Here is a 14,975-nt window from a genome sequence, read left to right as displayed (position 1 = left end):
GATTTTTCCCACGTTTAAAATTGCTTTTCATTTGCATTTAGTTGTATATTTGAATTGACATATTCTTGAATACAACATGATAGTTTCCCTATTTTTTTTTTGTAATATGTAAAATACTATCATCAGTATTCTTAACGAACTTCTTCTTCTTCTTTATGGCTCTACGTCCCCACTGGGACTTGGCCTGCCTCGCTTCAACTTGGTGTTCTTTGAACACAGTTATTAATTGAAGGGCTTTCTTTGCCTGCCATTGCATGAATTTGTATATTGTGAGGCAAGTACAATGATACACTATGCCCAAAGAGTCGGAAAAATTTTACCGACTGGAACGGGAATCGAACCCGCCGTCTGCGGATTGGCGATCCATAGCCTCAACCACTAGGCTAACTGGAGACACGACGAACTATAAAGCTTTAATTTTAACTTTCTACAATAAAGTCCATTTGACTAAAATTGTACAGTGATTCCAAATAATTGATACTTTGTTATCAGGTTGCTAAATAGACTCTCTTCAACAATTTGATGTCATAAAATTGAACCACATAACAATATATTTTTAATGTTAACATTAACCGAAAATTAACTCGTATGCATTCATAAACATAACAGTTTCAAATACTTCAATTGATGTTCACATACAATTGTGTATGAATATAAACCATTTACCGTGCGTCTACCGTGGAATACTTTACATTTTTAATTTTTTTTCTAATAGCTAGATTTACGAACAGAAATATGATGATATTTAGTCGCACCTGTTCTATCGCAGAGTGAATTATTGTACTACACAGTATATTCTCTATGTATGATGTTTCCGTAAAAAGTGGTATTTCAGTATTTCTTGATTTTCGTGCTTTTCCAATCATTTTTTTCTCCCACAAGTAATGCAACAGTGAAATGATCTGTTTTGTGAACAAACATTCAATATGGAGACCTATTCCCCCTTTTGAAAGCTTAATCGGTTCAGCTCGTTTCTATCATGACGACGGATAGACGACAGACGTTGCACCACCACTGCCGCCCATGTAAGTGATGACGTTGATCACAAATTACAGCAGAACGTCAACGACCGCAACAGCAACGAAATGCAGTATCACGCGTGCTCTCCGAGATGTAATTTTCAATATGTTGTAATTAATCGTAACATTATGTATAATGTAAATAGTCTTTGGAAATGAATGTGCGTTTCTTTTATTGTAATGTCCGCGTGTGGAATATTTTCTCTTTTAGCAAAATTTCCCTCTTTCCCCGGACATGGAAATCTGATAAACGGCTCTTAACCCTATTCGCGAGATAAGAACATCACTTATAGTGTTTCAGTTTTAGCGAAATCTAGCAAATTGCAGTTTCAATGTTTCAAATAAGTTTTCAAAATTTATAAAGTCCATCTCTGTAGTTTGAGTCTAAAATTTCAGAAACTAATTATGTTTCTTATTTACAATAATATGATATGTTTCAGTGCATTATTCTATAAGATACTACAGAATCTTGTTTTTTTTTTTTTAATTTCTAATATTGATTGGAAATAGTATTTACACGAGTTAGTTTAAGTCTATTAGTGTCATGCGCTGTGTAAACGTGTATGCTAAACTAACATTGGATCATTGAATCGATCGGATGAATCGGTGGTGGTATATTAAGAAATCTGTTGCGTTTTCAATCTATGATTTGCCTTCGTAAATATATACGAAATCTAAGATACTTATCTTAACGTGGTGCTTTTGCGTTTCGCGAACGTAGTCTCCATCTGACGGTGGTAGCCCTCTGAAAGGAGCTCGTCAACCAAGTCATCAACTCGAGTTCGATTTCTTGCAACTTTACTGCGGCTTGCTATTGTATTGTGGCAGCAGAGTTCCGTTTGTGACAAATTCTCGGTCTTTCAGGATCCCTCAATCAGTACCGAAGCAGGTAACGTATTTATCCAGGTAATGAGCAGCCAACCCAAGACGGTCCAGCTCCCTTGGTTGGTCAACCAGCACATCTGGAAACTCTCCCCTAGCTGCTTTCCTTGCATTAATCACAGCCAGGTTTCCTCTTCATGAATTCCAATTTCCGTTGAGTTTGTTTTTTTTTCAGTTTCAGAATTCCCGATACAAAAAGTTTTTCCTTTTTTTTTCACATTCTACTCTTTTAAGGACTTTGCAGATTTCAAATTTAACCTTCGTCGCCATTTGTAAACTCCTTCGTTCGGTGGTTTTAATAACAATGACAGTTTATTCCAGAACAATATCTAACCGTACATCATGGATTGCTACGATAATACAAGCCCGATTGTCTAAAGCGGTCACAATCCCGTCGAAGGAGGGTGGCAGACTACGCAAAATCATACAGATTTTGGTGTCTTTATCGAGTTCGGTACCCGCGGCATCTAACCGATCGAAAAGTTCATCGAGTTCCCGCAAGTGTTCTTCGAGATTACCGCGTTCCGATAGATTCGACGCACACAGCTTTTTAAGCAGCGAAACCCGTACCGATCGCGTTGATTTCTGATGGTACGATTTCAGAGAAGCGAACACGTCACGCGCCAAAACACTGTTTTTCACGATGGGCAACTGATTGTCATCAATCGACAAAATGATCGTTGCCTTCGCTCTTCGGTCAGCTTTGACCCACTCATCGTCCAGGAGGTAATCTGCCGGGACGGGTTCTTCCACTACGTGCCACAGGTCCTCCCGCTGTAGCAACATTTCAATTCGCACCTTCCATGTCTGCCAATTGGTGCCGTTCAGTTTTGTTATGGCAAACTTGGCATCCGACATGGTTCTTCTTCTTCTTCGCACACGACACACAGGCAAACACTTTTGTTCTTCGCGATACTCCGACCGACGCCAGCGACCGGATTATTTTCACCGCCGATTCCGTCTCAATTGATCACTTCCTGGGACCATCACCTGATGGCGGGGACCGATAGCAGAGTCACGACGAGTGGACACACAGCGAAGGGGAATCGGATTGAGACCGGCGGAATAATAAACACGCGGAAACTTTACGGTATAAACGATTTAATAAAAGAATAGCGAAAAAGTACACGTTTGCTCTCGGCGAGTTATTGGCACGAACTGATGTTCGTTGGTCGGCAGGGTTGCCGTTTGTGCTGCGATGTTCAAGGGGTGCGCGGATGTAGCGGAGGGTAATCATCGCTCTCCACAGCGCCACGCAACGGGAGCATAACCACATACTTTGATATGACCGTTACAAAGTTTTACACAAGGCAGAAAGCAAAGATAGACGTCTGTTCTCTGTGATGTGGTTATGCTCCCGTTGCGCGGCGCTAGCGTCCCATCACTTACATTGTTGTGTTGTCAAATTTGTTTCCAGTGCTCGCCGTTTTTTGCCGTTTGGCGCTCGTGTCGCTTTGTGGGCTAGTGTATTTTAACGATGAACACTGCCATCGTGGGGTCAAATCGACTTTATATGTGGGGCAGTCTCCGTTGGTGGCGTTGAGGTGCACTTAAATCCTTTACACACGATTTCGACGTATTTTTGTTCGAGCTTAAATGTCTGTTCTCTGTGATTTAAGCTCGAACAAAAATACGTCGAAATCGTGTGTAAAGGATGTAAGTGAACCTCAACGCCACCAACGGAGACTGCCCCACATATAAAGTCGATTTGACTCCACGATGGCTTGTTCATCGTTAAAATATACTAGCCCACCAAGCGACACGAGCGCCAAACGGCCAAAAACGGCGAGCACTGGAAATAAATATGACAACACAACAATGTAAGTGATGGGACACTAGCGCCGCTAAACGGGCGCATAACCACATACTCTGATATGACCGTTACAAAGTTTTACACAAGGTAGAAAGCGAAGATAGACGTCTGTTCTCTGTGGTTTAAGCTCGAACAAAAATACGTCGAAATCGTGTGTAAATGATTTAAGTTTACCTCAACGCCACCAACGGAGACTGCCCCACATATAAAGCCGATTTGACCCCACGATGGCAGTGTTCATCGTTAAAATACACTAGCCCACAAAGCGACACGAGCGCCAAACGGCCAAAAACGGCGAGCATTGGAAACAAATATGACAACACAACAATGTAAGTGATGGGACGCTAGCACAGAGAACAGACGTCTATCTTTGCTTTCTGCCTTGTGTAAAACTTTGTAACGGTCATTTTAAAGTATGTGGTTATGCTCCCGTTGCGTGGCGCCAGCATCCCACCACTTTCATTGTCGTGTTGTCATTTTTGTTTCCAGTTCTCGCCGTTTTTTGCCGTTTGGCGCTCGTATCGCTTTGTAGGTTAGTGTATTTTAACGATGAACACTGCCATCGTATAGTCAAATCGACTTTATATGTGGGGCAGTCTCCGTTGGTGGCGTTGAGGTACACTTAAATCCTTTACACACGATTTCGACGTATTTTTGTTCGAGCTTAAATGTCTGTTCTCTGTGACGCTAGCGCCGCGCAACGGGAGCATAACCACATACTCTGAAATGACCGTTACAAAGTTTTACACAAGGCAGAAAGCGAAGATAGACGTCTGTTCTCTGTGCTTTCATGTATTAATTCTACAATAATTAATTAAACTGAAAGTTCTATCTATTCTTAACACACTAATTTCATACCTTTCTGTCAAAACAAAAATGGTTTCGAATTCCCACCGATCTCAGCGACGAGCCACATTGCGTTGGCCATAATTTGAACCATGTGTGCCCTGTTGTATGCAGCGCATGCGTGACGCCTTCGCTGCTAACGCTTCCTCGCTTCTGTCAAACTGGCAGCGTGCAGCGTCTTGTTTTGAAGCTGATTTGTTTATTCTGTCGGTTTGAGTTTTCCCTTCTTTCAAGGCCACAGACGTCGAACTTTTTTAACTCCAGGTTCGCCAAAAAGTTGCAAATCATATCAATTTACGAGGTTTTATACATCGCTTCTCAAAAAGGTAGGATATTGGAGTGTAAACACTAATTAATAATTGCCATTAGAACCAGCCTAATTAATAACAGGTTGTAGAAATTGGTTGAGCTGGAAAATAAGTTGTAAGTTGACTCCAGCTTTCAGTTTGGTAATGCAAATAAAACTTTGCATAAATACGTTTGATAGACTAACAGTTGATTAGATTTGTAACTAAAACTTCAAGATACGTTTGAGAGATTGAAACATCTGAATGACGAGAGATCAATTGGAATTTCGGTTATAATATGTCAAGTGGAATTTGGTTATAATATTTCATCGAAATGAAAGTACCCTTAATCCGGGGTCAAATTGATCATTTTGATACAAATTTAGGCAGATAACATTTGTTAAAATTCAAATATTGGCAAAAGAAAATCTGCATCTGCAAAACCAGTACCGGGTGGAACCCCATGAATCTACGTTACAGAATTTTGTTCAACACATTTAAACTTAAAGATAAATAACTTCAAAAAAAAATGCCACTTTGGGGCGAACATATGTATGAACATCGGTAAGAATAGAAAATTCTGAGCATGAAGAATGCGTTGTAAATTCTTACAGCTAATAAATTCGACTGTTAAACGGCAAATTTAAATTTTGAGATTGACTAGTATTAGTATATATAGAGTGCCTCACTGTATGCAAATCCTTTTGAAATAAACGAGTTCAACCACATTAAATCGCTTTTCAACAAAAACTGAAACATTTGAAACTGATTCAGTAAAGACAAACACTATCTTGTTTATTTTTATTTATGGCTCAAACGCATGCTTCGCTATCAGGAATAAAAAACGAACACATAGTAACATCATTTGACTTTTTCCAGATCTTTCCGCGATGACCACCACCCTGACGCCAAATTTCACTTCGCACCTTTGCAGCGTGGAAGTGTGCGAGATCCGGTATAACATCAGAATCCTCAAAATGAAGGACTCGGTTTTCATCTACATCGGCGAGAACAAAGCGGAAAACTTCGACGAACTGTCGATGGCCATGCTGGTACCCACGAGCAACGAAATGCTTTCGACCACCATCATGGGAGAGCCGGTCGGTGCCGGATCGGAAGAACTGGCCCAAAAGCTGTCCAAAAGGCTGAAGAAACAGGTCTACCTGAGTGCCAACGTGCCCAACGATAGAATAGTGCGGCCAACGCTGGAGCAGAAGCTTTTCGAGGAGATCAACAACAATCCGGAGTGCTTCTGATTAGGGTGAAAGGCCGTTGATGTGGGACTTGATGCTGCTCTCAATCAGGAAGACTATAATTATTATTTATTGTTTTAAGTATGCTGCTTGACTCGTGGTTTGAACAATAAGGACATTTGTTGCTGTAGCTTAAGATATTTAGTTACGAATATTTTTGTAAGAACTTATAAAAGCGCAAACTGCTTAATACAGATGTACATGTGAACTGAAAATGTGTTTAATCTTTATTGTTAAGAATAAACAAAATTAATATTTTCTCTCGTGTAATGAAAGTGATAATCGGTTATTCATGTAATATGAATGCGTTCTATTTGGTACAACGAGTCAAACATCTTGTTTGAGTTATGGAATGCAAGAAGTTATCAGTTTTTATGCATAGAATTTCTGATAGGGTATTGGTTCCCTTAATAAGCATATGGCTCCCATTTTCATCCTACGAAAAATAAAAGATTGAAGCGCTGTTTGTTAGAAGTGAGCATCCATGAAAACAAAAAGAACGGAATCAATCGGTGCCGTAATCGCTTGTTCTAGAATAGGATGAATATGGGAGGGTGAGATTACTGATGGCACACATACCCTATATCGCTTCGCCAACTGTATGTGACTCCAAGATCCACTCCCGGGTAAACTCTACTAACAAAACATTCCTTCCAAGAGTCTCTCCCAAGCAGAAGGTAATATCATGCAAAGAACAACCAGTGGCCGAATATTTGAAATTGTTATCACCATGTTGATAATATAAGAACATTACAATAACAATTCTCCGATACTTTTTCAAAACAACGTATAATACACGCAAATCCTATGTTGATACGTCGTTTTGAATAAGTATCCGAGAATTGGAGATATTTGAGCAGTATTTGGTATTTATGTGGTATTATGTAATTAGCAGGGAAAATTACTGAAGAACAAGTTATTATGTCTTGTAGCTATCGAGAAAATGCTTAATTTAATACTAAGATATGTTATTACTTTGGTATTCGATATCTTTTGAATAACAAATACAGCCCTTGAAATTTTAGGTATGCATGCATTATTGAAATAACAAGACCTGTTATTTTCTAGGTGTTATTTTTGCAAAATTATGGTACCTATTCGTTTTTGTTATTTTGCCTCTTATGTCCACCTAATGAAAGGCATATCGAGGTATGATAGTATTCAAGAAGTTCAAAGTTTCGATTGCCCCTGCAAAATATATCAAGCATAATTTTTCAAATCGACGTATCTAACTTTTTCACTGATCTGAGTAAACTCATGGTCAATGTTGTTCTTTGGATTTTGGCTAGATACGTCGTTTGGTTTTCTCATATATCAAAACGGTGCATCTATCAGCATGGTTGTAAACATCAAAACAGTTAGATACGTCGTTTCGAAAAATATGCTTAGTTAAACAAATTAAGCAATAAATCATTAAACATTGATGTGGATTCTTTAATTTGCTTCATATATGCAGCTGAAAACCCGGATTTGTTTACATTTGCGAGTTACGTCGGATTGAGAAGTTATGCTTGATATTGCTAGTCCATCTGTCAAAGTTTATCGAGCAAGTCGGTAATGCATTACACAAGAATTTTGTGTGGAAATCAACACTGGAGGCCAGATATACCATTATGTCGGCCCAATATTCAAGGCCTAATATTCTAAAAACATTATTGCTGAAAAACGGATGAAGAAACCGCTCTTAAGGTGAATATATAACGAAGCCATACCTCAAATTTTCAGGAGCACAAATCTGAGGAACCAAAAGACGGATTGGTAATCCGCTGGTGGTGACCAATCGATCAACTTTTCAGCGCAATCCGTCTTTTGGTGCCTCAGATTTGTGCCCTTGAAATTTTGAGGTGTGGCTTCGTTATATATTCACCTTAAGCTTGATTTTTAAAATTTTGGCGTAGTAAGCTGTTATTCAGCTAAAATTGTTACTTGGGATGGTGCCTCAAAATTCAAAATGGTGGCTGTTTAAGCTCTAATACATTGTAATATGGGTCTGAAGTCCAAAAATGGGGACCAGAGTATCCAGGATGGCGGTTTAAAATACAAGATGGTCGCTCCAAATTCAAAAACGTGGCTGTTCAATGGAGTGTCTGTCTTAATCCAACACGCAGAAAAATGGCGCTTGTTTAAAACAAGGATTCCCAAACTTTTTAAGCTTGCGACCCATTTTTGATTTTAAAAGAATATGGCGACCCCATTTCATAAAATACGTAATTTTTGTAAATTTGGAATGACTTTTTAATAAATACATTTCGGCACCAACATTTCAAAAGGGCGTAACTGCATTTTGAAACAAATCCCTCTTTCACATCTGTGGATCGTATTTCAATGCCGCCATGCAAATCACCGCCAGCATAGGAAAGAAGAGCAATTTCTCTTTCTGGTAATGTTTGTGAATTTCGTGGGAAACTTAAAATATGACCCACAGATGTGAAAGAGTGGTTTTTTTCAAAATGCAGTTACGCCCTTTTGAAATGTTGGTGCCGATTTTATCACTTCCATAGGCTTTGTTGAATCAACTTACGTTACGTAAGTAGTAAATATTTTTTTTTTAACTATTGTACTCTTTCTTTTTTTTTTTTTTTGAAAAGAATAAGGTACCCAAGTGTCCAGTTTCGGTAAACTCTTAGTCTAAAGAATTTGAGATAAATTTTCAAGTTTCCAACCAAGTCTGACTTCAGTGATGCTTCAAAACAGGTTTTTGGTTTTCTCTCACATATTCTGAAAATAAACAAAACAAAAAATATTTATGCAAATTCTTTGAAGATGTAGTAGCAGTTTTGTACTTCTGCAGAACTTTTAAATCTACTACAAAATGAAAAAAATGAGACATCAAGTTGAATTTTCAGAATTTGTACTGGATAGTCAGACACACTTATTTTATTTATATTTTTATTGCAATCAATTTTTCAGTTGTTCTGATTTCTGCGAAGTTCGGGTTATCAATATTCATCAGATTTTTTTCAGAAGTTAACCTTTACTTCAGTTCCGTAAAGTTTAGGTTTCTTGTCGAAGTTTGGTATTTTTTTGCTGGTTTTTGATAAATCTTTTTTTTAATATATTTTAACTGCTGAACTTGGTATGTAAATATCTTACTAACAATGCAAACTGCAAGCAACAAAAAAATCCTTTCGATTGAAAACTTATAGTTTCAGAATCGATTTCAGAACACAGACAGTAGAGCCAATATTAAATGTACTCCAGACTTAGACTTATAATACATAATTTTGAATAGCATTAAGGTAAAACATCAAGAAATCCGATTCGAATTTTGTATACAAACTTTAGAGGCACAAATCTGACGAACGACGCATCGAACCAAGCAACACTTGTTTATCCTGGCTTTGCTCACTTGCAGAAAGAGGCAGCTTTTCCAAATCGAGAACATTTGTTTACAAATTTTCAAGATTGGTGTTCTTGAAAACGTGAGTAGGGGACCAAGTCGGCCATTGTGGCAGCCATGTTTGTATCCTCAGAAGTTTCTCCTTAAAGAGACACCGCACTTCTAAAATTAACTCGATTTTCCACCAGTGGGTCGCGACCCATAATTTGAGAAACGCTGGTTTAAAGCAATAAAACGCATGGTTGATTTTCAAACTGAGAATTTACTTATTCCAAAGTTATATTTAATTGTTTTTATTTAGAATTTATCGATAAAAACAACCGATAACCATCATTTAATAATGTCAAAACTTTCAGTTGTTTCAACAAAATAAAAACAATAAACATGGTCCGAAAGCACTCACACGTCTATTCTTCATTACACCAAAGAACCTAACCTCAAAATGACTGACAATTCTCACGTCATTTTGACAGATATAATATGAGCATGAAAAGGACGACAACAAGATCGATAAAGTAGAATATATGTTCCGTCTTTTTCGTGCATGTGTGTGGTCTGTCAAAATGACCTGAGAATTGTCAAACATTTTCATGGCTTGCTCTGTTGGTGTAATGAAGAATAAAATACTTACCCCCACATCGGCACAACGAAGAAGGTGCAGCAAATCCATCACTCCAACTTCCAAGTGCAGCTTTGGCAGTGATGGTACTCACAAGACAGTATCCACAAAAAGTTGATCGGTTTCGCCTTTTTTGTCTTTTTTTAGTCGTTCTCCTCCCCATCCGCTTACCGACGGTCTAAAAATAGATTTCCGAGCTGCCGCAGTTGCTGCCATCACCAACACAATCACATTCCGGGTTTGTTAGTGGTAAAAGTGCAGTCGTTTGAATCAATCCAATATTTCATGTTGAAAATACCATATCTCTGTTTGTTTTAACAAACTGTCAAAAATTTCAACAAATGCAAATATTTGTATTATCAAACAATAGAACAGTTCAGTTTAAACTAGAAATCAGTTTGTCGCTATAGTAAACTGAGAAATCGGTTGATTTGAACTAGAATTTAATTGTGTTTACAATTTATTATTCTGCGTGAACATGACGAAAATCTAAGATGGCGTCACACAGTTCAAGATGGTGGCTGTTGAATGGTGTTTCAGGCTAATAAATCGCTTTCTTATTGGAGTTTTTGGCTCAACTACCTAATTTTCGACTTTTCAAATATTTGACAATGATTTCATTGCCCTTCTCCGGCTATACCAGTCGGCCAGTATGTCTGAAATAGACGTAAAAACTAGTAGTATTTTTAAACAAAGTACGTTTTAATGACAAATTGAGAGATACATTTGTTAAAAAATACCATTTGTTTTGGTGGTAACACTTCTGGAGCTCGATTTGAATAGGTCGTATGTGCTTTTGTCGATTAAAAATTCGATCAGTTGGATTCGCTTATTATAGCGAAAACAGTTGAAATTGAGCAAAGTTGATACATACAGCAAAATTCTCACAAAACAGGCTTTCTGTTCCATCATTAAAAGTTTGCAAAATATCTGCCATATTGCTACAATGACTAAAATAAACTGATCGAATTTTATATCGACAAAAGCACATACGACCTATTCAAACCGAGCTCCAGACTTGTTGTTGGGGTCTCCAGTTAGCCTAGTGGTTAAGGCTTTAGATCGCCAATCCGGAGACGGCGGGTTCGATTCCCTTCCCATTCGGGAAAATTTTCTCGACTCCCTGGGCATAGTGTATCATTGTACTTGCCTCACAATATACAAATTCATGCAATGGCAGGCAAAGAAAGCCCTTCAATTAATAACTGTGGAAGTGCTCAAAGAACACTAAGTTGAAGTGAGACAGGCCAAGTTCCAGTGGGGACGTCGAGCCATAAAGAAGAAGACTTGTTGTTCGGAGGCCGTGAGAGTACGGGAGATTAACATCTAAGAGCCGAAGGAGATATAAAGTTGTGAAAGACGGATCCGGTTAGGGTGGTGCTCCAGTTTGACTTTCTATTCCGCAGAATCGTAACTTGTTCTGTGGCTTGGTTGGTTAAAGCGCCGGACTAGCGATACGGAGTCGTGGGTTCGAATCCCATTAAAACAAGTGGTAAGTTTTTCGCAAATTTATCTCTTATTTTGCGAATTAAGCATACTTTTCCTAAAAATACTTCAAGTTTTTTCGTCTATTTCAAATGTTTGTTCCTTTCTTTGATGTGGTTTTCGTCTCCAAGGGGACCAGATATTTTGGGATACTTGAACTTTTATCGTAACAGCTAACTTTCATTAATATTTCGAGTTTTCAGTTGTTTTTTTTTTATGAAAATTAGCATTCGAATAGATACTGAAAGAAAATATCTGTATACAACAGCTTTAATGAACAGAAACCCCTTTAAAAGCATGCTTAATTTTTTTTCAGCAGGTCTTTGCAGAATTTCTCCAAATTTAAATATTTGTTGCTCAAACTCGAAGTTTTCCTTTTTTCGTTTGTTGAAAATCTAAACGAGCACACAAATTCCAATGTTCAACAAATACTAAACAATATGCCACGCCCTTATGATACCCTCATTTCTTTGTTTCTTTCTCTGAAAAAAAAAAACACTTTGGCTAGTGTAGTCAAACGTTTTATTGCTTGTTTTAAATATTGTCACATTTATAGCACTCTTGTATCTACACATATATGAATAATTTACATAGTATCATACAATTACATAGTTACATATACATAATTTATATATTTACACATATATATATTTTTTGTCCTGTTTACACACACATACACATACACACACATACACAGTTTAAAACAATTTACCATGCAATTTACATCTTTCAACTATATAAAAAGTTGTCGTCATATGCAAAAATATGTTTTGCATAGTTTTTGTAGTCTCATTTTCTCTGATTAGCTCCTTGGGAGCTACATGATCACTTATTAGAGACGCCTAATCTATGAATACTTTAAAAACAAACATATTTAAAATAAGTTTGAGAGAGGGAAGGGGGTCTCCAAATCTGCTGACATCATTTCATGGATGCCTTCCGACTGCTCGTACAGATTCAAAATTGATCTATACGGTTTGTACCAGTGTCGATTGATTTCGCATTGGGGATTTCGAGTGCAAATTCCTTGGTAGATGGACTGGTCTAACGGTTTCTGCAGCGTTAGTTCCAGTGTATTCAAATTTGGCATTGACTGTATCAAATGGTCACACGTACAAGGATTGATCTGTGAAGAAATGTAAGAATTGAGGTCAGCGTAAATTGGAAACAATAGAACAAATCTTTCAACTTACCTCTAATGCGTGAATGGAAAACTTTCGAATGTTACATGCGATGTACTCCCTAGATAGGTAATCATAATTGAGAGCATAATGCTTCGATACCACGCATATGCTTGGTACCGTCAAATCTTCGCAGAATTGCATGAACTTTTCCAGTGTTTGTACCCCCTGCGAATAAACAGTTGCATTGTTTTAGGAAAGGTCAGTAAAGGTCAACATTAGGGTCATCAAAATACCTCATGCAGGATGAGGTGATTTAGTGATTTAAGGGAATTGATCGCACGAGCATCTTTCCATTTCCAATTTTCGGCAGTTTGCAACTCAAGCTCAACTAAATTGGGGAAAACCATTAGAAGTTTGTCCAAAACGTACTGCCATGTGTAGCCCTGGAGCGCCAGACAACCGGTATTCGGCAGTCTAGCGGTATCAGGTAGTCTATTGTGCATGTTGTAGTCTCCACGGATGCAAATACTCTGGAAAAAATAGACTTTTAGAAGCAATGCCTACAAACCAGTTCACGATATGATCCAACCTTCAGGCTTTGAAATCTTGTGATGAGAAGAACCTGAGGTACTGAAACAAAAACTGGCCATACATCGAGATGCCACAGGTTTATGCTGCTAATCCAGCTGATCACGGAAATGTCCCCAGTTAGATGAGGAGACAGTGTCAGCGAGTTCAGTGCAGGCATCCTTCTTAAGAAGTGACCAAGCTGTTCTCCAGTCTCTGCTCTCATGGTTTTCAGAACCAGCGTCTGTAGACGTGGAAAGTATTCCCTGGGCCACTTCACGCATGTGGGATATTGCTCGGGATCCCATTCCAAGGTAAGGCTAATCAACTGGGGACTAAGCTTGCGAAACAAGTCGTACAAATGATTTTGTATCGTTAGCGTTACGTGCAATGTGGTAACGTTGTTAAAATAGTCCGGTGCCATCGGGCTGCAGTTTATCACATGATTGGCGTCCTCTAGCGTGTGGATTCGGGTTGGAAACCCCCAGTCATGGAAAAAGCTGAGCGAATTGAATACCATGCCATTCAGATTCAACGCTTTTAACCACGGGCAGCTTCTTATTATTGCACTCATCACCCATGGGATCATGCAATACCCATCTGACACAATTGTCAATGAAACTAAGCTTCGGCGAAAGCGGCGTATAATTTCCAGAAATAGTATATCTTTGATACGATCTGGTTCATGCAGCCCATCCCAACTACCCCAAAAGAACGTTATATGCCTGTACCGCCGACGACTTTCCATCAGCGTACTATGGTATCTCAACAATTTGTCGTATTGATATTCGGTAACGTTCGGTCCGATGTCGGGCACAATGCTCAATCGCAGTCTAGGTACCTGCATCCAAAATGCCACTTTCTCCCATCTTCTGCAAACCTGCATCGCGGACTGCAGATCATACCAGTCCAAATTCCTCAGAATCTGCTTCAACAGCTGGTAAAAGTAAAACCTAGAGTGATTATTCCTAATGTAAGAGTTCATTTATGCTCTACTTACAGAAGTTCTAAGCGTCTCCATAGATGGTGGCCTCGGGTTTGCCATTTTACAAGGCTTTATCTAATATTGATGCCAGATACGATCTCTACGACCGTATTGTGACACAGAGAAAACGGTACTGTAAGACCAGTTATAAAGGAGATTGTGGCGAACAAACTACGCCTACCCATTGTTCTTCACATGTTGCAACCTTAACGGTATCAATAGAATTCTCGCACCAAATGCAGAGCGTACCGTCATTTCAGGTGAATCTGGAGCAAAAAGTTTGCCCTCACTCTGAATCGATGCGAAAAAAATTTGGCTGGGAACAGAGCCGCATTAAAAAATGTGGAGACCCGGGGCAACAGTTTTGTGGAGGCCCTCTTTGTACAGGATATATTTTTGCCCGTATAGAATAAAAACAAATACATTTTGGGAAAATAATGTTAACAATTCTTACAAAAAAGTATTAATGTATCAATGTTATGGAATTAAGAATTTGATTCTCGTTGATCTAGGTAGAAAAAAAATGAAATTGTTTTGTAGATTCTGTTCAGAAGAATCCCAGGGGCAATATTTTAAATAAATCCCTTACTATAAGCTATATATCTGGAATTGAGGCTTTAAAAGCATTAACGAGACTGCGACAGAAGTTTCTGACGAACTTTCAAAATATTTTTTGAAAAGAAATCTGGCCAAACTTCATGGAGAAATGGATGGGAATTCCGTTTCTCATTGAAGTTTGCCAGAATGTGTTTCAA

The 14,975-nt window shown here is 38.4% G+C and overlaps 2 protein-coding genes across 2 annotated transcripts; one reads left to right on the top strand and one right to left on the bottom strand.

The window, feature by feature from the left end:
* Positions 1-4,737: 4,737 nt before the first annotated feature.
* LOC134289036 (proteasome assembly chaperone 4-like) lies at positions 4,738-6,315 on the top strand. Its single transcript, XM_062855034.1, has 2 exons — positions 4,738-4,886; positions 5,727-6,315. Exon 2 carries the CDS (start codon positions 5,738-5,740, stop codon positions 6,101-6,103), a length of 366 nt encoding a protein of 121 aa, XP_062711018.1. The 5' UTR covers positions 4,738-4,886; positions 5,727-5,737; the 3' UTR covers positions 6,104-6,315.
* Positions 6,316-12,008: 5,693 nt separating this feature from the next.
* Positions 12,009-14,336, bottom strand: LOC134289035 (uncharacterized). The gene is made up of 5 exons (XM_062855033.1): positions 14,236-14,336; positions 13,258-14,172; positions 12,962-13,198; positions 12,738-12,893; positions 12,009-12,670 (listed from the first exon to the last, which is right to left on the bottom strand). Exons 1-5 carry the CDS (start codon positions 14,278-14,280, stop codon positions 12,419-12,421), a joined length of 1,605 nt encoding a protein of 534 aa, XP_062711017.1. The 5' UTR covers positions 14,281-14,336; the 3' UTR covers positions 12,009-12,418.
* Positions 14,337-14,975: the final 639 nt, after the last annotated feature.

The sequence above is a fragment of the Aedes albopictus genome, chromosome 2 (genome assembly GCF_035046485.1).
Source record: "Aedes albopictus strain Foshan chromosome 2, AalbF5, whole genome shotgun sequence".
In the NCBI taxonomy this organism is placed as follows: domain Eukaryota; kingdom Metazoa; phylum Arthropoda; class Insecta; order Diptera; family Culicidae; genus Aedes; species Aedes albopictus.
Note: the sequence above shows the minus strand (reverse complement) of the source record. Positions and strands in the feature narration are given on the sequence as shown.

Excerpts from the sequence above, each read along its gene's own strand:
- LOC134289036 (XM_062855034.1), top strand. The coding sequence starts at position 5,738 with ATGACCACCACCCTGACGCCAAATTTCACTTCGCACCTTTGCAGCGTG.
- LOC134289035 (XM_062855033.1), bottom strand. The coding sequence starts at position 14,280 with ATGGCAAACCCGAGGCCACCATCTATGGAGACGCTTAGAACTTCT. Across the intron at positions 13,199-13,257 it reads CAAGATTTCAAAGCCTGAAG|AGTATTTGCATCCGTGGAGA; the intron begins GTTGGATCATAT and ends TATTTTTTCCAG. Across the intron at positions 12,894-12,961 it reads ATCACCTCATCCTGCATGAG|GGGGTACAAACACTGGAAAA; the intron begins GTATTTTGATGA and ends GTTTATTCGCAG.